At 51.5% G+C, this 26,848-nt stretch overlaps 1 protein-coding gene across 9 annotated transcripts in view; it reads right to left on the bottom strand.

The window, feature by feature from the left end:
• Positions 1–26,848, bottom strand: part of SPTAN1 (spectrin alpha, non-erythrocytic 1) — a 60,867-nt gene that overhangs the window by 7,661 nt on the left and 26,358 nt on the right. For 2 of the 9 annotated variants that reach the window (XM_028107815.2, XM_028107817.2), the window contains exons 18-45: positions 26,640–26,762; positions 25,876–26,093; positions 24,987–25,079; positions 24,506–24,640; positions 23,279–23,427; positions 22,198–22,257; positions 20,883–21,081; positions 19,994–20,098; positions 19,555–19,578; positions 19,012–19,047; positions 17,253–17,300; positions 16,003–16,094; positions 15,576–15,720; positions 15,289–15,470; positions 13,114–13,213; positions 12,752–12,949; positions 12,506–12,652; positions 11,683–11,786; positions 11,416–11,578; positions 11,029–11,043; positions 9,255–9,386; positions 8,719–8,856; positions 7,668–7,772; positions 5,504–5,712; positions 4,381–4,501; positions 4,042–4,163; positions 3,575–3,707; positions 2,033–2,131 (exon numbers count right to left, since the gene is read on the bottom strand). In XM_028107815.2, coding sequence (XP_027963616.1) covers positions 2,033–2,131; positions 3,575–3,707; positions 4,042–4,163; positions 4,381–4,501; positions 5,504–5,712; positions 7,668–7,772; positions 8,719–8,856; positions 9,255–9,386; positions 11,029–11,043; positions 11,416–11,578; positions 11,683–11,786; positions 12,506–12,652; positions 12,752–12,949; positions 13,114–13,213; positions 15,289–15,470; positions 15,576–15,720; positions 16,003–16,094; positions 17,253–17,300; positions 19,012–19,047; positions 19,555–19,578; positions 19,994–20,098; positions 20,883–21,081; positions 22,198–22,257; positions 23,279–23,427; positions 24,506–24,640; positions 24,987–25,079; positions 25,876–26,093; positions 26,640–26,762 — 3,395 coding nt within the window. The remainder of the gene's footprint in view (positions 1–2,032; positions 2,132–3,574; positions 3,708–4,041; positions 4,164–4,380; positions 4,502–5,503; positions 5,713–7,667; positions 7,773–8,718; positions 8,857–9,254; positions 9,387–11,028; positions 11,044–11,415; positions 11,579–11,682; positions 11,787–12,505; positions 12,653–12,751; positions 12,950–13,113; positions 13,214–15,288; positions 15,471–15,575; positions 15,721–16,002; positions 16,095–17,252; positions 17,301–19,011; positions 19,048–19,554; positions 19,579–19,993; positions 20,099–20,882; positions 21,082–22,197; positions 22,258–23,278; positions 23,428–24,505; positions 24,641–24,986; positions 25,080–25,875; positions 26,094–26,639; positions 26,763–26,848) is intronic. The other 7 variants (XM_028107816.2, XM_088018864.1, XM_028107819.2 and 4 more) reach the window with 4 other exon arrangements.

Below are 26,848 nucleotides of genomic sequence, written 5' to 3'. Positions count from 1 at the left end.
TGTGGCTAGATGATCCACGGCCACCCTGCCGGGGACGGTGCGCCAGTACTGGAAGGCGGACCCTGCGCCCCCCGCCCACCACCTGCCACTCGGGGGAAGCACAGGGAAGGCCTTTCTAAGGGCAACATGAGTAAAAGCAATTTCACTGATAGGAATGAATCCTGAAGAAAGGAAGAATGAGCTGAAACACCACAACGATGTATTCATTAGTATTCCAGAAAGCAGAAAATTAGAAAAAAGTGTAAATAGTTAAGACTTAAACAAAATGTGATACATACAAACAACGACTCGTATAACATAAGCAATAAACACGATGGTCAGAAAGCGGACACTGAAAATTCTTGAGCCCCAGACACTCAGATTCGGTCTTGGAATAACTGAATTTGAAAACACACAAGGCAGCATAAAATTTAGAGAGAAACTCAAGGAGGAAACAGACTGTTGCTGACGGTAAAGCACCAGGCTTTTGTTGGAAAGCTGCAGAATATTCAAACCAGTCACTGCACAGCCAGAAAGAGCAGAGACCGTGACTCGGGGCTGCATGTGGGTGACGATCGCCCACAGCCCTCATCCCTCCCTGTACACGGTCCGGACCGGAAATCAGCTTGATGTTAGCTTATTTGCCCATAAGGGCAAGGGGAAAAAAGCTCTCTAGTGAACACGGATTTGAACATACTTATTAACTCCTACGAACCAAATCTCTAGTCTCGAGATCATGCTTACTGGAACAAATTCCATGATGAGAAATCTTATCTACTAGTTACATCTGTAACAGGAAATTATCATTGTGAAAAGTGGCTTGTCGGGGCTCCTGGGTGGCTCAGTTGCTAAGCGTCTGCCTTCAGCTCAGGTCATGATCCCAGAGTCCTGGGATCAAGCCCGCGTCAGGCTCCCTGCTCAGTGGGGAGACGGCTTCTCCCTCTCCCACTCCCACTCCCCCTGCCTGTGCTGTCAAATAAATAAATAAAACCTTTTTTTTTTCCAAGATTTTATTTATTTATTTGAGAGAGAGAGAGAATGAGAGATAGAAAGCACGAGAGGGAAGAGGGTCAGAGGGAGAAGCAGACTCCCTGCTGAGCAGGAAGCCCGATGTGGGACTCGATCCCGGGACTCCAGGATCATGACCTGAGCCGAAGGCAGTCGCTTAACCAACTGAGCCACCCAGGCGCCCAAATAAATAAAACCTTTAAAAAAAAAAAAAAGTTGTTTGTCTTAGGGACACCTGGGTGGCTCAGTCAGTTAAGCCATCTGCCTTCGGCTCAAGTAATGACCCCAGGGTCCTGGGATCGATGCTCAGTGGGGAGTCTGCTTCTCCCTCTCCCTCTGCCCCTCCCCACCACTCCTGCTCTGTGTCAAATAAATAAAAATCTTTAACAAAAAAAAAAGTTGTCTGTCTTGTGGTACCGAATACCTGTCACTGCACCTAAGCGATCAGCGGTGACTAACTGGGGACCAACGGCAGCACCACGTTTAGTCTGGAACGCTAACACGCCGGCGACTGGACTTCACTGCTGGGGAGAAAGCCCCCGGACCCCTCCCATCTGCGCTCTCGCTCAGGGGTTGTTTGAGCGAAACCCAAACTTTGTGATTTTAACACATTCATTTCTAAACCTGCCAGGCTTTGTAGAGAGACATGTCGATGGAACAGGATCTATCCTATGTAGGAGTGGCTCTTAAGATTTTTCTTGTATTTCCAACCACTTCTATCAAGAGCTTGTACCACCTGAGAAATAACCTGAGAGAAGAGCTCTGTGGGAGCACCGGGGTCACTGGACGCCTCTCTGCCTAACCCACGCAGAAAGCGTACGTGCTGCACAGTGACCTCGCTAACTGGCTTCACGAAGGGGGAAGACGTCCAACCAATCACAGAATCTTTCTGTTATGAAATACGGCAGTGGAAGTGCTCCCAGTCACCGTGCAAACCTTTCATGGGTGAATATTCCAGGAAGATGGGCTTTGTGGGGCCACGGTGGCCTGAGCATGGGGACGTCGGGTGTGGGAAGTGAGCGTCTCACCAGCAGGCCAGGCTCACCTTCTTGATGAGGTCCTGTCCGTTGCTGCAGACGTCATTCACCCGGTCCTTGTGTACTGTGAAGTCTGTCTCAAAAGCTTCATGTTTCTTCAGTAAGCCCTGCAGTGGGAGCAGAAGGACCAGTGGCTGAGAGCCTGGCATGCGCCGGTGGGCGGGCCCGGTCTCGGGTCGGAGGAAACCGAAGCTATAAGGTGCCTGCCCTCACAGGCAGCCCAGTCTAGTTGGGGGCCGAGGCCACAGGGACCGACATCGACAGGTAATTACAAACGTGGTAAAACCCAGATGCAGCAAGGATAACCGGCAGAGGCCGAGCTTGAGAAGGGACGCCCGGGTAGGCCTTTCCTGAAGGGGGTGAGCTCTTGCTAATCAACCAGCACAGCGTCCCTCTTCCCCTCTGGAGGACCACACAGAAAACAATAAATCCCATGCGAGCTTAAGATAGAGCCCAACAAAGGGTTTCCCCAAGTACCGCTCCTAAGGGACCTTCCAAGTGTCCCTGTCCTCAGTATACCTCAAGGACCAGAGACAATGGCTCTGGGTGGGCTTCCCGGGAACGGGTCTGTGCAGGGGATGGGAAATCCCTCCCTCCCTCTAAGCCACCTGAAGCACCCGGACCAGCCGAACAGGACACCCACTCTGAGAACGTGGCACAGGGACTATCCAGACTCTGGGGAATGCAAACTCTGCCTCCACGGCCAGTGGCCCAGATCTGGGAACATTTGACCATAAAGTGTGGCTCCTCCCAGCAAGAGGGGAGGCGGTTCAACTAGCCCATGGCTCTGGGCTGCTTGCGACCACTCTGACAGAACATAGCACGGACAATGTCACGTGACATCTGAGGCTAGGCCTTGAAGCTTCCGCCTCTGCCACTTTGAATGCTGCCTATGGAACCGGGGCAGGGCCACTGAGGGAGGGAGGCGGGGGGGGGGGGGGACGGAGTTGTGCCAGCTGCCAGTGACATGATCGTGGCTCTCTCAGGCGGTCACACAGTGTAGTGAGGGCAGAGGCTGAGGTGTCCCCCCCCAAAAGAATGACGTCCTAACCCCTGGCACCTACAAATGTGGGAGATGCAGAGATAATCAAGTGAAGAGGCTCAGATGCGGTCACTGGGGTGGGACCCTACTCCAGGAGGCCTGTGTCCTCGAGGGGGAACTCTGGACCCAGGCGGCCCGGAGGGAGAGCCCCGGGCACACGGACGCGGAGAGAAGAGGCGTGAAGAGCGGAAGCTGCGGTTATGCTGCCACAAGGCTGGGAATGCCAGCGAGAAGCTGGAGGGCAGGGCTGAGCCTCCCCTAGAAGTTTCGGAGAGCGAGGCCCTGTCTGCACCTTGACTTCGGACCTCCGGCCTCCAGAACGACAGGACAGTAATGCCGAGGGTGTGCCGCGGCGGCAGCCCCTGGACCCCCACGGACCTCAGGGACCCGTGGCACCGGGGCCACCATCTCCAGCGTGCGGGCTGGAGGCCTGGGACCAACCAGGGACACCAAGGCTGCCGGCTGGGAGAACAAGGCGAACGGCGCGACCAAAGTCAGCTTCTCGGACCTGGATAGCGGCAAGCGTGTCTCCGTAATCCTCACTGGCTACCAGAGTCATCTTCTCGTTGATCCAGGCTTCCTCCTCTTCCACGTTGGCTACAAACTGCTGATACTCCAAGGATTCCTCAAGCCGCTGACCCCTAGTTACAGGACACACAAAACACCAGCCATTAGTATCGTCCAACTTCAATTCCGAGAGCAAACACGTGTTTAAAAATGTTCCTGACAAATGCGGGACGTGACTGGTTCCACGGAGCCGTCTCTGTAACACGAAGCAGACGGACTGTTGTTCACTCATGAAATTCTGGAACCATGTACTGGGTTCAGATCCCTGTAAGCGGACGGGCTCGGCACGGACCGGCCAGAGCGGTTCTGAAACAAGCCGACCGTGGACCCGGCTCGCCGCAGACGAGGGCCCAGGTGGTGGCAGGAGGGCCTGCCACACGCAGCACGCGCGCTGTCCCCACCACTCACCGCGCTGCGGCCAGATGCTTCAGCTCCTTCCAGTGCTCCACAAACTGGGCCAGACGCTGCTGAATCTCCTCCTTGCCAATGGTGTTGTCATCAGACAGCTTCTTCCCGGTGTCCAGGACACCCTGACAGGCAAGGATTAAAGTAACCGCTATCACCTGCTCTTAGATGCGGCCAGAAAAAGGCGCTGGCATCAAACCCAGGACTTTTCTTCCGGGTTTGGAACGAGGGGTCGTAGACACTGCAGACCCCAGTGGGATGAACGAGAACGAAGGGCTTCTCCGTACATCATGTGGGCCCATCGGTCCCTGCTGCCCCCTCGGCCGGAGGCGCCCCCCTCACCTGAATCGCTGGCTCATGGGCAGCCAGTTCTGCCTCCAGCCGCTTGTGCTTCTTCCTCAGGTTCTGAACACCTGTTAAGTCTCGGCCGTAGTCCTCAGAGCTCACCAGCAGCTTCTTCTCCCTGGACAACACAGGTAGGTACTCTGCAGCCCTGTGCTTCCACCCGGACAGGTCTGCTCAGGAGCCGTGAGGTCTCCAGACCCCATGATGTCCTTCACCTACACCTACCGATCTCGCCACGAAAATCCTTGCCAGTCTTCTGGAAATAAAAAGCCTCTATTTCCAAAACGAGGAGCATCGATGTAGGAATCTAGAAGCACCTACCAGGCTCAGGGTGTGCAGAGAACAAGGAGGTGCTAGTGGTGTCGCCCTGCCAACCCTACTTTAGCAAATGTGCAGACACCACCCGTAGAAATATATAAAGATACGGACAGAATTATTTAAGGAAGTGAGGAATAGGGGCGCCTGGGTGGCTCAGTCGTTAAGCGTCTGCCTTTGGCTCAGGTCATGATCCCCGCATCCTGGGATCGAGCCCTGCATCGGGCTCCCTGCTCAGCAGGAAAGCCTGCTTCTCCCTCTGCCACTCCCCCTGCTTGTGTTCCCTCTCTCGCTGTCTCTCTCTCTGTCAAATAAATAAAATCTTAAAAAAAAAAAAAAAAAAGGAAGTGAGGAATAGAAGACAGGATTTTTTTGTCCTTTGAAAATGGTGTGTTTACAAAATGCGACACCACCACTGACTGCAATGGGGGAGGAATTAAAAACAAACAACTCTCCTTCCTTCAAGGACTGATCCTGCCCAGGGTATCAGGCTGTCTTTTCCAGAAGGGCATTCACGAATCTCCCCGGGGATCCCAAGGCAGGGTCTATACAAAGTCTAGCTCAATCATCACGTATTACTACATGGAGTAGCCATGGAGGCCATCGATGGCCCTATAACTGCACACCTGGGCATCAGAAGAAACCAAGGTGTCCCATGGGCCAGGCTCCGGCACACTCTGGGAGAGAGCCAAACCTCATGGCCAGGCGGCCCGGAGCTCCGGACCCCCACTCAGCCTGGGGCTCCCAGTGCCTGCTCAATGGGCATCCCGGAGGACCCAGACTGTGAAGCCCCGAGGACACGTACTTGATCCAGGACTCCTCATCATCCATGTCCCGGAAGAACTGGTGTAGGCGATGCGATTCATTCAGTTTGGCTCGCCGGGAGGCTGCCATGCTCTTGATCTTCTGGAAACGACTGTTGATGGTGTCCCGTTTATCCTTCACTTGGGAGGTGTCGAAGGCACTGCTGGTCATCAGGCTGTCTGCTTGGCTGTTCAAGTCCTTCAGGCGGTCCTGGGGCAGGGGACGCAAGGGGAGGGGTGAGAAACCCGGGTTTCCCATGAGTATCTGCTTGAAAACCAGAACTCTGGAATTCTTCACCGGCAGGCTGGCTTTGTGGAGTGCTGACGCTCTCTCAAGGTGTCCTATGGGGATCCCTGGGGTTCTAAGAGATCAAAATTATTTTTGTAATGCCACAAAGACATCACTGGCCTTTTGCACCGTGTGGACGCTTGCACACGGCACGACAGCCGTGCTGGGGGTGCCGATGTCTCCACTCAAGAGAGTGACACACCGTGCCAGGAGGACTCCGAGCTGCGGTAAAAACGTGTTCTCACTTAAAGACATCCTTATAAAAGCCAGAAGTTGTTGATTTTATCAAATCTCCATCTTAGAGTACATGTCGACAACAATATTCTGTGTGACAAAATGGGAAACGCACACAAGCACTTCTGCGGCATACTCCAGTTCAAGGACTGCCCTGAGGAGAAGCCGGTGTCCTGAGCCGAATTAGCCCCTTGTTTGTGGGCTGTCCTTCTGAGAGAACAATGACCAGACTACAGCCATGCAGACTTCGGTGTCTGACAGAGACTTGCTCCGAAAGAATGAAGTCAACCTGTCACTTTCAGGAAGGCAGAGTTTGCTGCTACTGATAAAACCTGAACTTTTAGGCGAAAATGAGAATTCTGGAAGAAGTGCGTTCAACCTCCATGAGCATGACAGCCACTCGATCTGTGAAGATTTTCCTTTCGAGACTGGCTGTGATGTCAGCGCACGGGACCAGAGGCAATTCTGCCTAACTCAACAATGTTTTCCAAATGATTTTGTGACATCATGCACGGGTTAAAAAAAAACAAACCATTCCGTGTCTAAGATGGACCAGGGGATTTTAATATTAAATGGGATGAAAAAGTGACTGACAGGGTTTCAGAGTCCACTTTGCAACTCACCTTGAAGCGACTAGCACGTACTGACTGGTGTCAGAGTATCCACAGTCATCTGAATGAACACACTGCTCACTTCTCCCACCTCCCGGCGGGAGGCTGGGTTTCCATCCTATCTGACACACTTGCACAGACTGAATTCAGAGGCATCTACGAGAATCCAGCTGTTTTCTATTAAACTGGACTGAAGAGATTTGCAAAATACAGCCAATGCCGCTCTTCTTACTATGTCGTGTTTTGGTTGCGGATAAACGCAGTTATCGTCCATAGAAAGTGCTACTCATGTTAACTTGTGACGGGATTATTACTTTCAGTAAATGATTTATTTCTCAGATTTACTTTTAACTTTTCATTCTGAAATAATTACGGACTCACAAGAAGTTGTAAAACTAGCACAGCTTCAGAAACCAAAAAACAGCACAGCTCCTGTGTGCCCTTCCTCCAGCTCCCCACCAGAGCAGCAGGCTCCACAGCACACCAGCAAGACCAGGCCACAGACACCGGTGCAATCCACTGGTGCAAAACCACAGGTTTCACCAACTTTACGTGCATCCATCCGTGTCTGCGTGGGTGTGCGTACGTCATTGTGCACAATTTTCCCCTCCATGTAGATTCCCGTAACCCAAACCAAGATATATCCTTCCGCACAAAGGACTCGCCTGTCCCTTCCTCACTGCACCCCATCCCTGTGTCTAACTCCTGGCGACCACTGCTCTGTTCTCCATCTCTATAATTTTGTCATTTTGAGAATAACAAAAAGTCCTTGATGTTGTCTTTTTAAAAATTTAACTTTTAAAATGTCGTTTTTTAGTAACGGTAAATACCTTCAGGCAAAACCCACATAAGCAAACTCCTTCAGGGACCTTCAATAATAGCGCAGGGTATAAAATGGCCCCGAGGCCACAATATTTGAGAATGCGGCTTGAGGTGCCGAACACCCTGCTCCTCCCCTACGTGCGCCGGTTCTCCTAAAGAGTCAAGCACAGCTGTGTCCCGGATGGAGCCTGCCCACCCCTGTCTGATCACCTCATGGGCAGATATGTCCGCCTCCAGCAGCTGATGTTTCTTCAGCAAGTTGTTCACAGAAGCCAGGTCTTTGCCGTAATCCTCAGATGCCAGAAGGGCCTCCACCTGGCAGTGAAATAGAAAAGGGGAAAGGTTATGGTGTGGTGCCCAGTGTGTATGATGCACAGCGGGTGTTCTGGAAAATCCAGCATGCCCAGTTGTTTGGCCAGGTCTTTGGCCAGTTGCCAACTTGTCAATCACAAGTTACGTTGTTACAGTGACCCCGCCTGTATCAGCCCGTATGGCCTGAGTCCTTCCCCTTTCCTGTCAATCAAATGCAGACTTGAGGACCTAGGACTTGAAATACTACAGCTCAAGGCAGGGTCCCGGAGCCTTCACGGAGGTACAAGGGGCAAAGATTAATACACGAAGATGTTCAGTGCGGACGTCCCACCAGAAAGCTGGGAACACCCCAATGTCCAACGCAGGAATGGTTAAATTATGGCATGACGAGGACGGACTTACGCAGCTGTTCAAACGTTTAGGAAGAATTCTTAATGACTCAGGATAACACTCCCAATACGTACTCATGAAAAATTGCATTCTGAACTATGTATAAAAATATAGCTACACTACTGTTGATGGAAATAAGTGCAGACTGGAGAGAAATACTAACAGTGCTCTCTAAAAATTTGTTTCTTTCTGCTTTCTGTACCCCTGAATTTTCTACTAACTCTGGCTTCCTGACTTAACTGCTAGTTTGGTTTCTATCTGGGCACAGACTCGATAGAGCTGCCTGCCACACAGACCCCACCATCGCTTCCTGTTTGCGTTCTCTATGGAGAGGAGTGGGCCACAGCCTAATGCCCATCTATACGCTCTCTCTTCTTGAAACATTCATTCCCTCTGCTAATAGACCCCTGACAGCACAAGGCTCGGTGATAAGGAAGACTTCTGTAGGAAGGGGCATCAGGGGTGCCCTGACTTTTTCACGGTTTAGGGCTTGCTGACTGTCCTGTTAACCCAACTGACCAGAAATCCTCCACTGGTGGGAAGGAAAACCTGCCATTACCTCAGAGAGCCAGAAGTCAAAGTCCTTGATGCCGGTGTTAAAGTTCTGCTGTTTGTTGGCTTCTTTCAGTTTCTGGCTCTTTTCGGCTGACTTCTGCACCAGGAACTGCCACTGGTCAGCTAAGGCAGCCAGCCGGGCCTGAGGAAGAGAAGGGGGCCATCAGAGATGGTGAAATCCAGGAAGAGTCCCTTCTCCTAAAGCCGAGTGACTCGCAGGGAGAGACAGAAAGCCTCACGGGAGCCCTTCTCACCAACATTCCCCATCTGTCATGTAGGCAGCAAAAGTCTTCTAATCTGCTTTTTTTTTTTTAAGATCTCATTTAATTATTTGACAGAGAGAGCACGTGCACAAGCAGGGAGGAAGGGCAGAGGGAGAGGGAGAAGCAAACTCCCCGCTGAGCAGGGAGCCTGATGCGGGGCTCGATCCCAGGACCCCGGGATCATGACCTGTGCTGAGGGCAGACGCTTCAGCGACTGAGCCAGCCAGGCTTACATCCTTAAAGCTGTATTTCCACATCGTCACCACGAGGACCATACCTTGACAGCATCCTCGCTGCCAGCACAGGCCCCACGCTCGATGAGGGAGTTGCCCGTGTCAATGACCCCACGGATCCGGTCGGCGTTGGCGTGCAGTTCTGCTTCGAAGGCCTGGTGCTTCTGGTGCTTGCTCTAAAATTCCAGAAAGATGACCTTTCAAAACCAGGTCCTGAGAGGTTCCCTCTTTGTAGGGATGAGGGATGCTCAGGATAGGCGAGTGGTAGGAAACTTAAAGAACTGGGGGCAAGTGTCAACATTTCTTATAGAAGGCAGTCACGGGATTTGTGCAATAGTTTAGGGTTCAGGCTGTTGGGAGTTGGGCGGAAGGACCGGGCTGGGAGAAAGGAGATGGACCAGCTCAGGAGCAGGGGAATGGAGTCAATTCTTCAATCAGCTGGGAGCAATGTACTTTCTACCATTCTGCAGAAAATGCCAGCCGCCAAGTGCAGTGTTTAACCTACTTGGACATCAATTTCCATCCACGACCTTCTCCTCCATGGACAGATGATCTAACAGGTAACACACACCTGGATCGCTTGTCATACACACAAGGCCGTGATCACGGCAGCCGGCAGGCGGACCCTCCGCCGACGGAGGTGCATCTATGGCTTCCTCAGACCTTGACTTGGCTGCCTTCTCATTTAGTAGCTGTCATTAACCAAAACTCACGGATGCTGTCAAAATCCAAGCTTGACTACAGGTAGGAAATGATTTTTGCCAGGGAAAGAGAGGGCTGGGAGAATGCCAGCCTCCTGACGCCAGGGCGGAAGGGGATTTTAAGAATCCACAAAGAAACAGAAGGTACGGGAAACACTCTGAGAGACAGTACAAGGACACAGCTGTGGCACAATTCTGGGTGAGAAAGGCAGGGTCTCGGAGGACATTATTTGGGGGGAAAAGAACTAAATGGGAAAAAAAACAAAACAGTTCGGTTGGGGAAGGATTCTGCATCAAATGTTTCATTTCAGGGGCAGCAACTGTCAAAGAACGGAGCCGCCGGGCTGGCAGAGTGCAGCGCTCACATCGGGTGTCCCCCCTTCCGTGTTCCACTGCCCGAGTCTGAGCAGGGTCTCAAATACCCACATATCCTGACCTAAGTCCAGTTCCCCGCTTCTGTTTCTTGCTCTGATTACTCTTTGGTTCAGCCCCACCAATTTTGTTTCTTTACCTCTTCCATCCGTTTAAAGCACCATCTGAGCTACATTTTCACTGGAGAGTCCCCTTCGCTACCCCTTGAGTAATAACGTCCCCCTTTTTCCTTAACCTCTCACCCGTGGGTCCTGTCAGATTTGGAAACAGACCATCTGCTTCTCTGGGGCAACTTAACTGTCCCTCTCCAGGGACCAGCACCTCTGGATGGCAGCCTGGGTGCGTCATCGGACTCTCATGCCACGCCAGACTCCCTGTCCTTGGCCACCGAGAACTGTGAGAACAAATCCACACTCCAGAAAAAGCTGATTATTTCATTTTTAAAAAGAAGTGCCTCTGAAAAGACAGCAGCTAACTACTGCCCCCAAATCAAACATCGTCCAGAGCTTGCCTAAATGACACACAAGGAAAAGGGAGGGGGGCGCAGGGCCACAGGCTAATTATGACAGAGAAAGCCATATCCCACAGGGACACTTGAATGGAGTGTGATGGGTCATTAGAAATGAGCAGCACGGGTGAGGAGACACCAGCTGACCGCATGAGGCCGCAACAAGGATCTATGCAGAGCAAACACAAACACTGGAGCGCGTTTAACTAAAACTCATTAAGAAAATTAGAAACTTACCAGCAGCTTGGAAAGCTACAAAAATAGATTAAAATAACAAGAGTTCAGTATACTGAGATGAACGCACATATCGGCTACTAAAGCTGCAGCTCATTCTGCCGTCATACTTCCCCTGGGAAGCTCAGCACGGGGGGGGGGGGGGGGGGGGGAGCCGCTAGAGGGGACTCTACAGACAAGTGAGGAAAGCACTTTCTCACATCGGATCAGTTAGTGACACTTTTCCACAGCTTCAGCTTCTTAGAATAATTTTCGCGGGATTCAGCACGGATACTAGGAAGTGGTTCTCTCGGTAGAGCCCCCCACCCCGCCCCAAAGATGCCTTCTTTCCCAGAATCTACCCGTACCCGAGGGCACCTCGGAGACGAGCAGTCCCTAGGCTCGGCTCACCTGGATGTTGGTGGGGTCCTTGTACGACTCGTCACTCGCAGTCTGTAGCTTCTCGCTGATCCAGGCCTCGATCTCATCCACGTCCCGGCTGAACTGCTGCAGGGTCTGCGACTCCCCCAGCTTCGACCTCTTCTCAATCATCTGGGCTTTCAGGCGGCGCCACCTGAGAAAGCGAGACGGAGCCTGAGCGAGAACCTCTCCGAGAACGAGACCAGGCAGGGCTCCCGCACGGGGCCGTGAGCGCACCCAGCACCCCCCGGCGCCCACCTGTCCAGAACCTCGTTGCGCCGGCTGCAGATGTCGCCCTCGGCATAGTGGCCGGCGGCGACGAGCTGGTCAGCAAAGGACTGCAGGGCGGCAATCTTCTCCTCCTGCCGGCAAACAAAGGCATGAGGCCGAGGTGGGCGGTAGGCCCAGCCCTGCCCGGACCGCAGGTCTCGTGAAGAGAGTGATTGTTCTGGGCGGCTTGGTGACTAGCCGGTGGCGGCATCAGAATACACTGACACTTTAGAAGCGGGAGAGCAGAAGGCCAAGAAGAAAGCTTGATTTCGACCATTAGGAGAGTAGAGTTTAACTCAAGAAGACTCCAGGTCACACTGGGGACAGGGGTTATGACACCAGGAGTTGTCACACACAAAATCAAGCTGACTGTGAAAAGAGTGTCAGATTTTCAACAAAATGGGTTATAAATCGAAGAGGTGCACCCATTTTCCTGAGTTGTTCGTGTTCACACATTCTCTTTCCTTACCAACACATTTGTCCTTCTGCTTTGATAATGCATTTTTTCTGTGAGGCATCCCCGTTACTAAAACCTCAGAAGTATCAGAATTTAGAAGTTTTAAAAAGCATTCATGTCCGTATCATTTTTCCCAATCCACACAGGTACCTGATGCGGGTGTGAAGGGGACCATTCTTCCTTTGTGTGGTCAACAGCAAGTCTACACATTTTAGCCAGCGGCCAAAGCTTGGTTAAGTACGTTAGGGACGAGTTTTTATTCTCATTGTTGAGACAGAAAGGAGCAGCAGCCCACAAATAGAGCCATCCATCTGGACAAATTTACATGGAGACCTGAAGGTAAAAAGGCCTCACCTGGACGTTGATGGCTTTGTCGAAGTCCTCATGTTTTTTGATCAGAGCCTCCACGCTGTCCAGTGAGTCTCCTTTGTCCTCAGTATTCAAGAAGGCCTCCCGGGCAGCCATCCAGTTCTCAGCTTGCTCACAGTCCCGATGAAACAGCTAAAGAAAGGGAGGCAGGTGGGAAGATGGGGTCGTTGGCCACGAAACTCCCAGTCAGAAAGGCTGTGGCAAACGGGCAGCGATGTCCCGCACACGCACCTGCAATTCGAGACACTGATCCAACATCATCCTCCGCTGAGCCCAGGCCTTCTCCAGACCCGCACGCTCCCGATCTAAAATATCTAGTTTCTCCTTGACCTCTGGGCTGGCGTAGTGCCCATGAGCCAGCAGCTGCTGCCCAAACTGCTCAAAGGCCTGGAAAGTGCCAGCCCTGGCATCGATTTCTGTCCGGTGCTCCTGCCAAGAGGAGGGACGGGGTTAGGTTAACTGGCAGTAGATGCCCACCGTCGTGTCAACCGCCGACTCGTGGCGAGGGTGCTGCTGGTGGTGCTGGTGGGGGTACCAACGTCTTCCCAGCCCAGCAGCGCAACCCTCCTTCTGCTGCAGGCCGATCTTCCTACCTGGTGCCGTTCCAGCAAAGCTTCAGCTCCGGTGACATCCTTGGCTAGCTCGTCTGAGGACACCAACCCTCGTATCCCATTGATCCAAGACATGAGGTCCCTGGCAACCAGACGCAGAGGAGTAGCTACAACATGACCTGGCAAGTAGGCTTTCTGCCCAGGAAAAGAGAACTACACAATTCTTTTCTCAGATTACCTGGGGTCAACTAGTTAATCTACTAACTAGTTAATCTACTGAATGGTTAACTAGCATCTCTGGGCAAAATATTTCAAAGCCTCTTGTTCATCCTATTGAGATGATAAAAAAATTAAAAACAACAACAAAAACCAAGCATTCCTCAGAAGACAACGAACTTAAGTTTGTAACTAAGATCTTCTGACCCTAAAGAATAGTAGGTTCTAGGAGCTCCTGGGTGGCTCAAGTCGGGTGAGCATCTGCCTTCGGCTCAGGTCGTGATCCCGGGGTCCTGGGATCGAGCCCTGCATCGGGCTCCCTGCTCCACGGGGAGCCTCCTTCTCCCTCTCCCACTCTCCCTGCTTGTGTTCCCTCTCTCGCTGTGTCTCTGTCAAATAAATAAAATCTCAAAAAAAAAAAAAAAAGGAGGGCGCCTGGGTGGCTCAGTTGGTTAAGCGACTGCCTTCGGCTCAGGTCATGATCCTGGAGTCCTGGGATCGAGTCCCGCATCGGGCTTCCTGCTCAGCAGGGAGTCTGCTTCTCCCTCTGACCCTCTTCCCTCTCGTGCTTTCTATCTCTCATTCTCTCTCTCTCTCTCAAATAAATAAATAAAATCTCTAAAAAAAAAAAAGGAGTAGTAGCTTCTAACACAAACAACGACTGTGTTTAGGTTTTGCATGGCTTCGGAGAAAAGCACTTTTCTTTGAGCTCGCAGCAGTCCTACGCCTATGCATGCGCTGAACCTTCCTTCTTACTGAGGTCTGCATATGAGGGCACAAAAATCACCGTGTAAAGTCACAGGTCCCATGCTTCCTTTGAGAAAATACACCCGGAATAGGCAAATCCACAGAGACGGAATGCAGACTTGATGAGGAGAGAGGGGAAGGGGAGTGACTCCCCCTGGGGCTCGGGGTATGAAAAGTTTCTGAACTGCAGAGAGCGCTGTGGCTGTAGAACACACCGCAAGTGCACCAATTCCTAGGGAGCTGCACGCTTACCCCCAGGTAACTGTTATGTTCCTCGATCTTTACTTTAAAAAAAGAAAAACGAAAGCCAAAAAACCAAAAACCCCAACTGGGGCCTCCTACTAGAGGCCTGGGAAGGGGGAGAGCATCACCTGCCTAGTCCCATCGCCGAAGAGGAAATGCCTAACACACACACGTACGTGTGTACCCATGTGCGCACACGTGTGAAACGCTTGTTAGCACAAAAGTGTGCCACAAAGAAACCCCTGTCCTTTGTCCTCTTCATCCACAAAGAAACGCCAGGGACCAAGTTCCAAATCATCCACCGGTGGTGTGCTATGTAGCCTTAAAAAAGACTGAGGTCCCAGGTCACGGACATTCAGGGAGACAACTGGCCCAGACTCTTCAAAACTGTCAATGTCGTGAAAAATGAGACACAGAGGGCGGGGGGTGAGGAGACAGGGTACTACTGCAACGGGAATTCCCAACTGGATCCTGGACCAAAAAACAAACCCGGACTAGTGAAGACGTACTTGAGACAACTGGGAGAAATGGAATCGGGCCTAGGTACAATATTGCTATACTGGCCTCAGACGTGGGGGTGGAGAGCGGAAATGCAGGGCACACAGGAGGCAGAGGCCCAAGTAGTTAGAGGTGAAGGGCCGCGGGTCTGCAAAGCACAGACAGGTGGGTCCGGCAACACGGAAGCGTGTGCTTAGAGGTAAAGCCAACTGGTGGCTACTGGCGAAGGGTGTCATGCGGGTTCACTGTTTCGTCCTTTCTAGTTTTCTATAGCTGTGAAATTCTAACTAAAACAGGTTTGTGGAAGACTAAAGTACACCTCTAGCAAGTGAGAGATACGTCTAAGGAAGAAACCGAATGCCATCTGGCGGGAAGTGGGGGAGATGGCGCGCACGTGGACAGGGAAGCAGAGACTCATTCTTGATTTGCTGGCATTCACTAGCCGGAGGATTTCACATCGACCATAGTTGACTTTCCCGAGAATGACCCCATGAAGGCTTTTGGGCTTCGTACCGGAAATCACTGAGGAAGCGCTGCAGGTCGTGGGAGTCGCCCAGCTTGGCCTTGCGCTGGTCTGCACGCTTCCCCAGGCTGCTCCACGCCTGGTCCAACTCCGTGCACTTTTCCTGCAGGTCCTCGGCCGACTCGGGGTGGGACTGGATCAGGCGCTCGGCTGTCTCCCCCAGGGAGTTGACCTACGGGAGCAAGGTGGCAAGACAGCAAGTAAGGGAGCTGAGCTCTGCCGAGTGAAGAGTCACTCTGCCCAGGGCCAAAATGTCCATGGCACTGCCACCTCTCACCTTGTCGCCAAGAGCCGCGAGATCCCTCTCAAAGCCCTCGTGCTTGCGCTGCAGGGCTTGGACACTGGCCAGATCATGGCCATAATTGTCTGTGTTTAGAGCCTGATTCTTCTCTTCAATCCACTCTTTGGTTTCGTCGGCATCTCTACGGGGAGACACACAGGCGGTTAAGGACTACTGGGCACAGCTGCCTTGAGTCCAGGACAAGCACGACAAACGTGTCTAGTGGGCACCTGTATGTCTGTCAGCGGCTAGCACTGAAAGCTCCGAGAAGCGGAAAAACACTCACTCACTCACTCTACAGAGCAATCTACTCCATGACAGATAGGGTCTCAGACACGGGCACGCAAGTATCAACCAGATCTGAATCAGCACGTTTAAGGATCGCCAAGGTCAACCCCCTCTCCAGCCCCGAGCTGCCCCACACCTGTGGAACCTCTGCACTTCATGGGCGCTGCCCAAGAGCTGGCTCCGCTCCTCGGCCAGCTGCTGTAGGGACCGCCAACGCTCGTTCAGCTCCTGCAGGACGACAGTTGTCAGCTCCGCTGCACCCCCTTCTGTCGCGCCCATGCCAGACCAGGCAAGGGGCAAAGAACCAAAGCTGGCACTCAGCTTGTAAGGAAAGGCTGGAGCACAGACAATTTCCTGTCTCCAACCTTCCTAGCTGAATAAATTAGTATAGACAGGACAGCAAAAGTCTCGAAGGTGAGGACCTCGCCACAGTTAGCCACATCAGACGGCGCGAACGCTCCGTGAGTATCTGACCTGGAATCACCTCGAAAGCTGCAGAGACATGCAGCCGACTTATCCTCACTCTTAACTCCTAGCCTGGTGCCTCCCATGCAGCAACTGTTTCATAAATAACTACCGTGTGGGGGGTGTCTGCCTTTGGCTCAGGTCATATCTCAGGGTTCTGGGATTGGCCGGCCTCAGGCTGCCTGCTCAGTGGCGAGTCTGCTTCTCCCTCTCCCTCCCGTACTCACTCTCTCTCTTTCTCAAATAAATAAAAATCTTTTTAAGATTTTATTTATTTATTTGGAGAGAGAGAAAATGAGAGAGAGCACAAGAGGGAGGAGGGTCAGAGGGAGCGGCAGACTCCCTGCTAAGCAGGGAGCCCGATGCGGGACTTGATCCCGGGACTCCAGGATCGTGACCTGAGCCAAAGGCAGTCACTTAACCAGCTGAGCCACCCAGGAGCCCTAAATGGATAAAAATCTTAAAAAAAAAAAAAGTAACTACCGTGTGGATAAATCCCAGAGCCTACTACCCCCGAGCTCTGAGCACAGCTGCACCCCAGGCCACGGCAGGCCAAGCAAGGCCTTGCGCTTGAGACAAAACACTGTGGGGACCAGAAAGAGGCCAAACCTCTCCTACGAGGCGGCAAGAGAGGCATTCCCCGCCTTCCGGGCCCTACACTTCTTGCAGCTCCTGGCCCTACTAGAAGTGAAGGGAAGGCTGACTTTACCACTGAGGCCTGGTGAGTTCTTGACGAGGAAAGGCAATCTCGCCAGCCTGCCACGGAGAAGAGCGGACACTTTCCCAGGAAACCCTCGGGCCCAGGACAGTGACAAGTGCAACAGCTTGCGTGACTACTTAGGACGAGGGCTTGGCTACAGTCAGGAGAAGGAAAACAGTGACGGAGGCTGGGAGACAAGGGGGCCGGCCACGGTTTCTTACCTTGATGGAATTAAAGGTGGCCACGGTGTGAACCATCAGACGAGCAGACTATGTAGGGGAGGAAAGCAGAAGAGCAACACTAATCAAGTGTCTGCCAATTAAGAGACAATTCCGAGGAGCAAGTGCTGTTCATTAGGTCCCGATTATCAACCAGAATTATCTTAAGGGGACACAGTCAAAATTCTGAGCAGAGCCACAAATAAAGGATTAAGAGTGGAAAGGCACAAAGCACTCAAGTGCACAATTTAATTAAGTTCACTCGATGAAGAGTCAAGAGAGAGTGGTGACAACCACAATTAAAACAGCGGGCTGGGGGGGGGGGGGCACCGGGCTGGCTCCGTCGGTAGAGCATGTGACTCTTGATTTTGGGGTCGTAAGTTTGAGCCCCATGTTGAGTGTAGTGATTAATTAAAAATAAAATCTTAAACACACACACATACACACACACAAAAACCCCCAGCTGGCTGACAGAAAACAGAGCTCAAAAACTGTCTTCTTGTTCATACTACAGAACAGTCCAAAAAACACCCAATTTAACAAATGCTGGCAACTGAGACTGAATAAATATACCAAGAACTTCGTATCTTTCCTTGGCTCCCGGGCTGCTCTTCTTTTTAACAGTTTCCCCCTTGAGCTAAGGGCAACAGCCTTACCAGATTGGGGGGGGAAAAAAACCCCAACACAAAGACCAGCGAATTAGCTTTCTTCTCATCAAGGTACAAATCAGATGTTCCTTGGGCTCGCAAAGCCCACCCAAGTTTTACGTGAAAGAAACCCCGTATTACAATGCCTGTGATCTTCAAATATGTTAAGAAAATCAGGGGCCAAGCTGGGATGCAGGGAAGTCAGGCTCGTCGGTGCTCCTGTGACACGCCCAGGTGACACTTTCAACCAGTGTAGGTTCAAAAAGTAGACACCTCTGTCCCCAATCCGTTTCAGAAATAAAAAAACCAAAAAACCAAAACCTCGTATTTCTCTATTTATTTAGTGGTATTGGTATTTATAAAGCTACCTGAAATTACTTCTGAAAACGTATTTGTTACCAGAAAAATCCTGCCAGGAGATTAGACAGGTAAGGATGTTGCCCACTCATACCACCAACGATCATATATTGCTTATGAGAACAATTCAGATTGAGAACAAGGGAGAAAGCTGAATCAAAGGGAAAAGGCATGCTCCCCCCAACGTGGCGCCTCTGTAATGCGCAGAATCATGCGGGCCAGGAAGGGTGAGGCCAGAAGCAACGGACCCTAGCCAAGCACCTCTCTGTGTCTGTTTGGAATAGGGTCTGTAGTAGGCATCTCTCTTTTTGTTCCTCCTCCTGCATCTCTCTGCAGGATCTGGTGTCTTTGAAGCAGCATTTCTTAGACCAGCGGGCAAAGTGGCTAGGCAGAGGTCATTTTCTTTCCCTGCCCTGTCCTTCCGGATTGCAATCCCAGAGGTGCGACCACACCTAACAATGCAGGCCACCTGTGCGAGCTTTATTCTGGGAGCGCCGTGGGTATTAAACGCCATCTAACCCTACTCTTTCTGAGCACTTGCAGGGAAATACCTTGCTTCTCTATATTAACAATTGCATTTTAAGACATGACAAGAGTCAAAGAATAGAACGCCAGGGTCAAAAAGAAACCAGCCCAAACAACTCCAGAAATGACCAGACTCCCAACAAGCCCGAATCCTCAGAAACACCAGAAAAACACATAAAATATGTCTATTCCTGAAAACCTTTGGAAACAACAATTGGCAAAGGAATTCCTACCTTCCATGGGGACGCAGTCTTGGAATCGGTTTCATCCTGTTCAGAGGAGGAGGCAGAGTTTACGCAGCCATGCGGTGCAAAACAACGCAGCCCCCACCCTCTCCCATCCATGGCGGGGCGGGGGGGGGGGGTCCCAGAGCCATCAGCCGGACTGGCGTTTCCCTGAGATCTCTAACTGTTTGCTGGCTTAGAGCACACCACAAGGCTGCTTCAGGGAAGTGAAGCCAACAAACAGGAGAGGAAAATTCTAGTTTTTTATGGAGTGGACCAAAATGAAGAGAATTGGGAAATTTAGTAAGAAAACTACCAACTTGTATCTCTGTCAATGTAAACAATTGCTGTGGAAAAAGTTTTAGAAAACTGAAGAGAGAACTTTTTTTTTTGGTCTTCTGGACAATGGCAAATCCAAACCTATTTCTGCTATTATTTCTTTTCCAAAGATTTTTGCCAACAAAGGGCATCTCTGAGGGTTGGGGACAGAAATCCTTAAGAGACTCGTAACTTTATATGCTTCCCATGACCTACTCCTCCTCACGGACTTACCCTGGGCATCATGCCATACACCTCCTACAAGGAGAGAGGGAAACGAGTTTCATTACTAGAGCAAACACACAGCTCTCCAGGACACTCGTTACTGTCAAACCCGGACACGGGGACAAAATTACAAGAGAGACGAATTGGCCGGAAGAGCCTCTTAAGAGTCTAACAGAGTGTTTATATGTAAAACCTTTTATTTATTTAAGAAATGGGTGTGTTTAACTACTAATTAAGGACCATGTAAACAGTAAACAACTTCCACAATATGGAATGGGCACATGGAGAAGACAGGAGATAAATGAAACAGTGATGGAGAACACCTGACCACACCCTGGCCACCCCTCTGCGCTACGGGACACTGTGTGTTGGGTTCAGAGGGACACAGGAAGGAGCCAAGTTGCTTCCTGCCAGTCACACAGCCTCAAGCCAAGCCCCGGATACTTGCCTGCTGCTGCACCGCCTGCACCTCCTCGGCCATCAGACCTTCAGACTCCAGGTCTTCAGCCACCTTGTTGATGTCCTTCAGCCGTGACTCATTGGCCTTCAGATCCTTTAAAGCAAAAGCCATAATAACTAAGACTCTGAGAGCAAATCAGAGGAGGAGGCGGGCAAAAGAGGTTCACAAACGATGGTTTGAACCTATTCATTTCTGTTCACTAGGTATCCGATGAACTAGCTTTTCTGTTCCATGGCAGTCACCTCCATCAGGAAATCGTGACCGTGGCTATCAAGGAAGCAAGGAAATAACAGGGCACTGTCTGACAACAGCCTGTCTCAAGTTCATTTAATTAACTGTGGTTCATAAACCATTATTCTGTTGGGATGGAAATTTGCTTTCATCTTTCTTTGGAGAAATGTGTTTTCAAAATGTGCTGAAATTCTAATACCAGCCCTGTGGGAAAACAGCCCCTCACCCACATTAACTGGTTATAAAACGCTTCAAGTGGGGACGATACACACGATGTGGCCGGGCCGCCTGGCGGCTCGGAAGTCAGGTGTCTGCCCTCAGCTCAGGTCATGATCCCGGGGTCCTGGGACCTCCCTCCCCCACTCCCCCTGCTTGTATTCCCTCCCTCGCTGTGTCTCTGTCAAATGAATAAAATCTTTAAAAAAAAAAAAAAAGGGTCTTAGAACAAGAAAACCGCCTGTATTTCCTTGAAGCTAAACTGGTAAAAAAAAAAAAAAAAAAAAAAGGTCCAATTCACACCACCGAGAAATGGCTCCTCAGCGGGTGGAACAGTCTGTACCGTGTTTGTTCTAGTAAACTACAGTCACGGGTCCAGAGATCCAAGTCTTTGGGCCACTTTTCAGCTCAGATGCAAGACCTCCCCTACCTTCTGGAAGTCATCGAACTTCTTCTGCAGCACCTCGACCTGCTCCAGGTCAGCGCCCACCTCCTCGCTGGTCAGGGCCGCCTCCTTCTCGTTGATCCACTGCTGCAGCTCGTTCGCCTCACGGAACAACATGAACCGCTTACAGCTCTTCTCCAACATGCCCTTGCGCTTCTCGCCTAGCTCCAGCAAAGAGTGATACCTGAGGTAATTGAAGAGGGTGATAAGAGGGGACGGGTAGGCAGTTAGCTTCCTACAGAAGCTAACCTAAGGGCAAACCACCAGTGTCTCTGAAATGTGGGTCCAAGGCCATGAGTGTGTCATGATGGTGCCCAGGTGACAAGGGGTCAGAACAGAGATGAAGATGAAGCTCCTACGGGCCCACACTATGGCCTCGGGGATAAGTACACACTTGCCGTTTGCCCCTGGGTGGCTCGGACAGCCAGGCACACTCATCCCCGGGCCCATTTTGCACTTAGAACATCACAACCACAAACGACTGGAACCAAGCGTCTAGCACAGGAACACGGGGTTCATGCGAGCACAGCGGAGACGGGATGCTGAGCACAATGCAGACAGAGGTCCTGCTCCGCTCTCGTAACTCCCTGACTGCCCCAGGCGGTGGGGGGAAGGCAGCCCATGTTTACAACAGCCTTGTACGGGGCGTTAGCCTCTCGGAAGGGTAGGCGAGTGATACATTGACTTCTCAGAAAGTTGTAGCAACTTCAGAAGGAAAATCAGGTCGAATGCAGAATATCTGCACCACTTCAGTGGTTGTAAGATTTTTTTTAAGAAGAATCAAGGAATACTCACGCTCTTAGGAGCTAAAATACAAAAGGCTGAACTACTTATACTATGTTCGGAGATGTAAACGTGATGAACTTAGTAAAACTAAGTTAAAGGCTAAAGAAAATCCACCATCACCATCAAATCTAAGCTTCTCAGAGTGAGATAAAAAAAAAAGGCAACGAGGTACCAAGACTCAAAGCACTTTAAAGGGAGGAATTTCGTTTCCTTCCCACTGAGCAACACTAAGGACCCAGCCTTCAGGTTCGCTGCCGAGAGTGGCTGGCCCCCCACCAAAGCCAACAGAGGGGGAGACCAACAACACTCTGAACGTACAGCTGCACATAGAAGCGACCCAGGAGACAAGCGGCCATCGACTGACACGGTGCCACCAAAACCTCTTCCCTGGTGAAGCTGCCACATGGCGGCACAGTCCCCCCCACCTCGTCTTTCTGGATGAACAAGTGCCTTGAAGAGAAGCGGCAGAGGGAGAACGGACACGGGCGCTTGGCAAGGCCGCCCGCCTACTCACAGTTCCTCCACCTGTTTCATACGCAGAGACACACTGCCGGCCTCCTTAGTTATGCGCGTCCTGCACGGGAGGGGGGGGCACAGCAAAAGCATGCACAGATTAGTGGGATTAATCCACAGGAAAGGAGAGCGGCAGCTCCGACGGGCACCAGGAGGCCGGACGCTTCAAGTGGGGGCAACTGAGGAGCCATTCAAAAGCTCTCGGAAGAAGGCCAGGCCACAAAGGAAATCAGTAAAAAAATAGCCAGGAAAGTAAATTAGAGGGGTTAGTTTGCCTTCCTTTTCCTGAACAGTCTGCCACATTTAAGGTGGACAATTTTCCTTGTACTGGCAACACGGGGAACTTCGCAGAGCAAGGCGAGGGGAGGGAAGGGCTGCCCCGAGAAAGGGACCGGCCTGAGAGCGAATATGCTCCACCAGTCCCACAGTTACAACCCTGGTCCAAACCGCTTTCCTGTCTCAGCAGGAACAGAAAAGGTCTGGATGTGGACCTGATCTTTTCAGGGATCTCAGAGTCACAAAATTTCTATTACAACAAAGTCTAGTGAGAACATATCTTCCGGGTATTTTTCAAGTGCCCAAAACTTTTGAGCTCATTAGCAGAGCAAGACACCCTACAGGAGGGACACAGGTCGATATGGGAGCTCAGGTAGAGGACAGGGGACAGAGCCATTTCATGAAAAACCACCTCTGTCTCAGAGCAGAAAGCAGGAGAGAACCACTCTCCCAACAGCCTTTTAAAAGGGGCAGAGCTGTAGAGGACCTCTATCAATCCCAGAACATCTCCCCAACTGACGGACAAAGGTTCAGAGAGTGATGTTTAGAAAATGCTGTCGAGGAAGAGAAACTCACTTTAGGGGAAGAAACAAAATAAGGAAAATAAAGGTATCAGTCAAAGGTTTTAGGTCCAAAGGGGTTAAAAGGGACTTGTGCAAAGTGGGAAGAGGGTGTCCTGAGTGCACATGGGCGCGGGAATAGTCGCTCTGAAGCCTTGGGACACTGCCTCAACCGTAGCCTACATGGGATGGAAAGTAAGCCCTGAGGGACACCGGGACCTTTGTGGTTGCCAGTATGGCCCTTACTGGTGGTCAATCTGCTCCTGCCGCACGGTGATGCTGCCCTGCTCCTCCAGGAGATTCTCGCGGGAGGCCGACTGGGCGGGGTCCAGCTTCTTCACGTACGCGGCCGGCACGAAGCCCTGCCGGTCGTTCACTTCCACCTTCCACCAGTCCTAAGGAGACACGCGGACAACTGAAAGCACCAATTCCCCAGGAAGGGAGAAAGCCAGGAGGCCTGTGCGCGCGCACGCATGCACACGCGCACACACACACACGCACACAAGGATCTCATGATAGTGTCAAGGTCACTTTGTTCAAGGACTGTCACCTGCCAAGCACGGAGAGCGGCACGAGAAAGCCGCAACGACACCCAACGTGAGGGGCAGCCCTCTCTTTGTCACACTTCAGAACTTCACTAACAGTGTGACCACTAGCCATACGTGGCTTCATACGTTTAAATAAATTAGATTAAATTAAGTTTAAAAACTCAGTTTATAACCAGTGACATTTCCAACGCTTAATAATCACTTGTGGTAATAGCTACTGCAGAGCGAGCACACACAGAAAATGTCCACCATCACAGAAAGTTCCATGGGACAACGCTGTTGAGTAAACCAGAATGAGACCGGAAGATGGCTGAGAGTCAAAAGAAAATACAAATCACAGGTTTTCTCAAATGCTCATGATTAGGGTAAACTGGGGGTATAAGAATAACGTCTTTAACGATGGCTGTGAACATTTCTCCAGCCTCAACTAGTATCTTTGGTGATTTATTGGATGACGTGTGGAGTACCATGCACCTCACCTCAAAGTCACTGTCAAACCAGCATAAGTCAAGGGAGGAAGGCCGTTGACCCGGAAAGCATTTAATTTTGAGAGCCTATGGGGTGACGTCACAGCTGTTGTCAACTATCTGCTGTAGTCACACAGTCTAGGTTAAGAACCAACAGCTGCAGGTTCCAGAAAAACAAACTTTGGTCTGAAGAGAAAGAATTTCACCCAGAGGTGTATAATCAGGAAAAGAAGCTATCCCAAGAGTGAGCCAGCTCACTGCTTCCAGGTATCTGGGAAGATGGACGGATTACCCTCTTGATCTTCCACGAGATGGACCCGTATCAAGGGGGAGACTGGGCAACTCTGATCTCTCCTCAAATTCTAACCCATTCATTTCAGACACAACGACCCACAGACACCCCACCGAGCAAAACTGGTGGTGCTGACAGAGACACGTGACCCCTTCCGACGCCTTGCCTTGTTGGTGCTGTTGAGTAAGGTGAGAATATCCCCTTTCTTCATGGTGACCTCTCGAGGGCTCTTCTCCTGATAGTCGTAGAGAGCCAAGACCAGCTCCTTCCCAGTCTCATCATCCATGGGGGCCACTTGTTGCTAAAAATCCCAAGAAAGGGTAAACCCAGTTAAAGGACGTCCATGGTGTGTCATCCAGGCACATGACAGACTCCAATTTCAACTCCAATTATACCTAACACATATTAGAGTTCTCCTCTGAAGCTACCAGTAAATTCTGATTCCAGAACTTTAGCTGTTCTGAATCTTAAAGAAAAAAAAAAATCTCATTTTAAAACATTTATACATCATCTTTGTGTCACAGGACGTCGCAGTGAGGCCACCACAATGTTGCCTACACCCATCACACCTGCCGGAAGTGGCTGGGCCCAGCCCTGCAGGTTCCTGAGCCCCCACTGCACAGCGGCTCAACAGAAGCCCAGCTCACCCGGCACGACTGAGCCTGGTCCCGCAGAGCCTGGATGCTGCTGCCGTAGGCACTGAGGTCCGACATCAAAGCTTCGTGTTTCTTCAGTAGAGCCTGAAACCAAAATCACACACGGTGACCCCAGCGCAAGGAACTGGGGCGCCCCAGCCACGCCGCCTCACCGACCCGCTGTCCTCCCAAGATGTGCTCAGTTACACGCTGATTTGATGACCTCCCGCTCCACACTCTCTCCCCGTTTCTAAGGAACATCAAATTTGGGGGATCTATTCTTTGTGATTCGTAATACTGTCTTCTCTCCCTGCCCATACGTGCCTACGCGGGGCTGGAAACAGACACGGAGACAGAAGGCACAGTATCGCACATGTGGTGAATGCCCCACCCGTCGTAAGAAATCAACATCACCAGCAAAGCAAAGCCCTCCCCGTGGCTACTCCTCTCCTCGCCGCACGTGGGGCCTTCACTGTCACCCTCCATCACCGCTGTCCCCTCCCCGACTTCTGGGAGAATCCTGGATGCTGCCTGTTGTCATTCGACTACTCCGGTTTTTGTGCAGACTGGCAAACTAAGAGTCAGTACAAGGGCTACATCTAGCCCGTCACGAATAAAATGTCAGGAGTTTCACTCAAAAACATCAATTACTGGCAAAACACGGGCTCATGGACATGTGTGCACACGCACGTGGAGAGAACAGATGGGTAAGAATGGCACAATGCCCATGGTAGAAGGCAGTCTCATCTCTCCTCCTGGCACGACTGTTTCCATGGCGGAAGTAAGTAACAGGTTGTGAAGCGCCCTGGAAAACCAACAGCCCGGAGGCCGCAGTGCTGCAGGCGGCGCGGTCACCACGGGGCCCCGGCCTGAGCGCTGGCCGGCCCGCACGCTCGCTCACCTCCGCGGAGTCCTCGTCCTTCCCGTAGTCGGTGCTGCCCACGATGGGCTCCTTCTCCCGCAGCCAGGACTCGGCCTCGTTGGCATCGGCGAAGTACTGCTGGGCCTGCAGGGAGTCTTCCAGGTCCTGCCGCCGCTGGGAGGCCTTGGACTTGAGGGACTCCCACTTCTGGTTCAGTTCGCTGAGCTTGATCTTCACGTCCTCTGCAGCAAAGTGGCCTGGAAGGTGGGCGAGGGAAGGGAAGACGATGTAAAGGAGGCTGCCACATCGCCAGACAGACAGGTCTTCCAGGTACCCACGGCACCTCCAGGATGCATGCGAGCCAGGCCCCGATGAATGCCCGGTTTTAGGAGAGGCTTGGGTCCCAACCTTTTAAGCGATCGGCTCAATTTTTGCCTCCTTGAGCCATGATCTCTTTCTGGACCCTACGAAGCACCAGAGATTGGACCATAAGGATATACTAAAAGCTTAACAGCGCCACCCCTACTCCTTGCTCACTGAGACACGCGCCAGGCTGCTCCACTCTGTCCCCTACTTGACCTCACTCGACCCTCCAAACTACGTCAGGAGTAGGTGTCATTACCCGCATCTCACAGGTAAGATGTTCAGATCGAGAGCGTAGGATCTAGTCAAGATCACACAGGGAGGAGAGAATGGGGAAGGTACTCAATCCCACAGCCCAATCTGTACTTAGTCCACGTACTTAAGCAAAGAAAGGACCTAAGAGCAATAGTAAAGCCACTCCCTGGATGGTAACCACTCACCTTCCTCCACCATGGCGTTCCCCTTCTGTGTAACGGCTTTGATGCGGGGCTCATGCCCAGCAATTTCTGCTTGGAGGGCTTGGTGCTTCTTTAGCAGATTTTGGACTCCAATCAAATCTTTGCCTGAAAACAGAAACCGCTCCCTGGTCACCCAAGCCATCAAGAGAAAAGTCAGCCCTGTCGTTCTTAAGATTCCACCGGGGTTCCAG

This window comes from Eumetopias jubatus, unplaced genomic scaffold, assembly GCF_037043125.1.
Source record: "Eumetopias jubatus isolate StellerSeaLion01/CBP00866 unplaced genomic scaffold, mEumJub1_p1.0 scaffold_15, whole genome shotgun sequence".
NCBI classification, from domain to species: Eukaryota; Metazoa; Chordata; class Mammalia; order Carnivora; family Otariidae; genus Eumetopias; species Eumetopias jubatus.
This window is presented reverse-complemented; position numbering and strand designations above follow the sequence as displayed.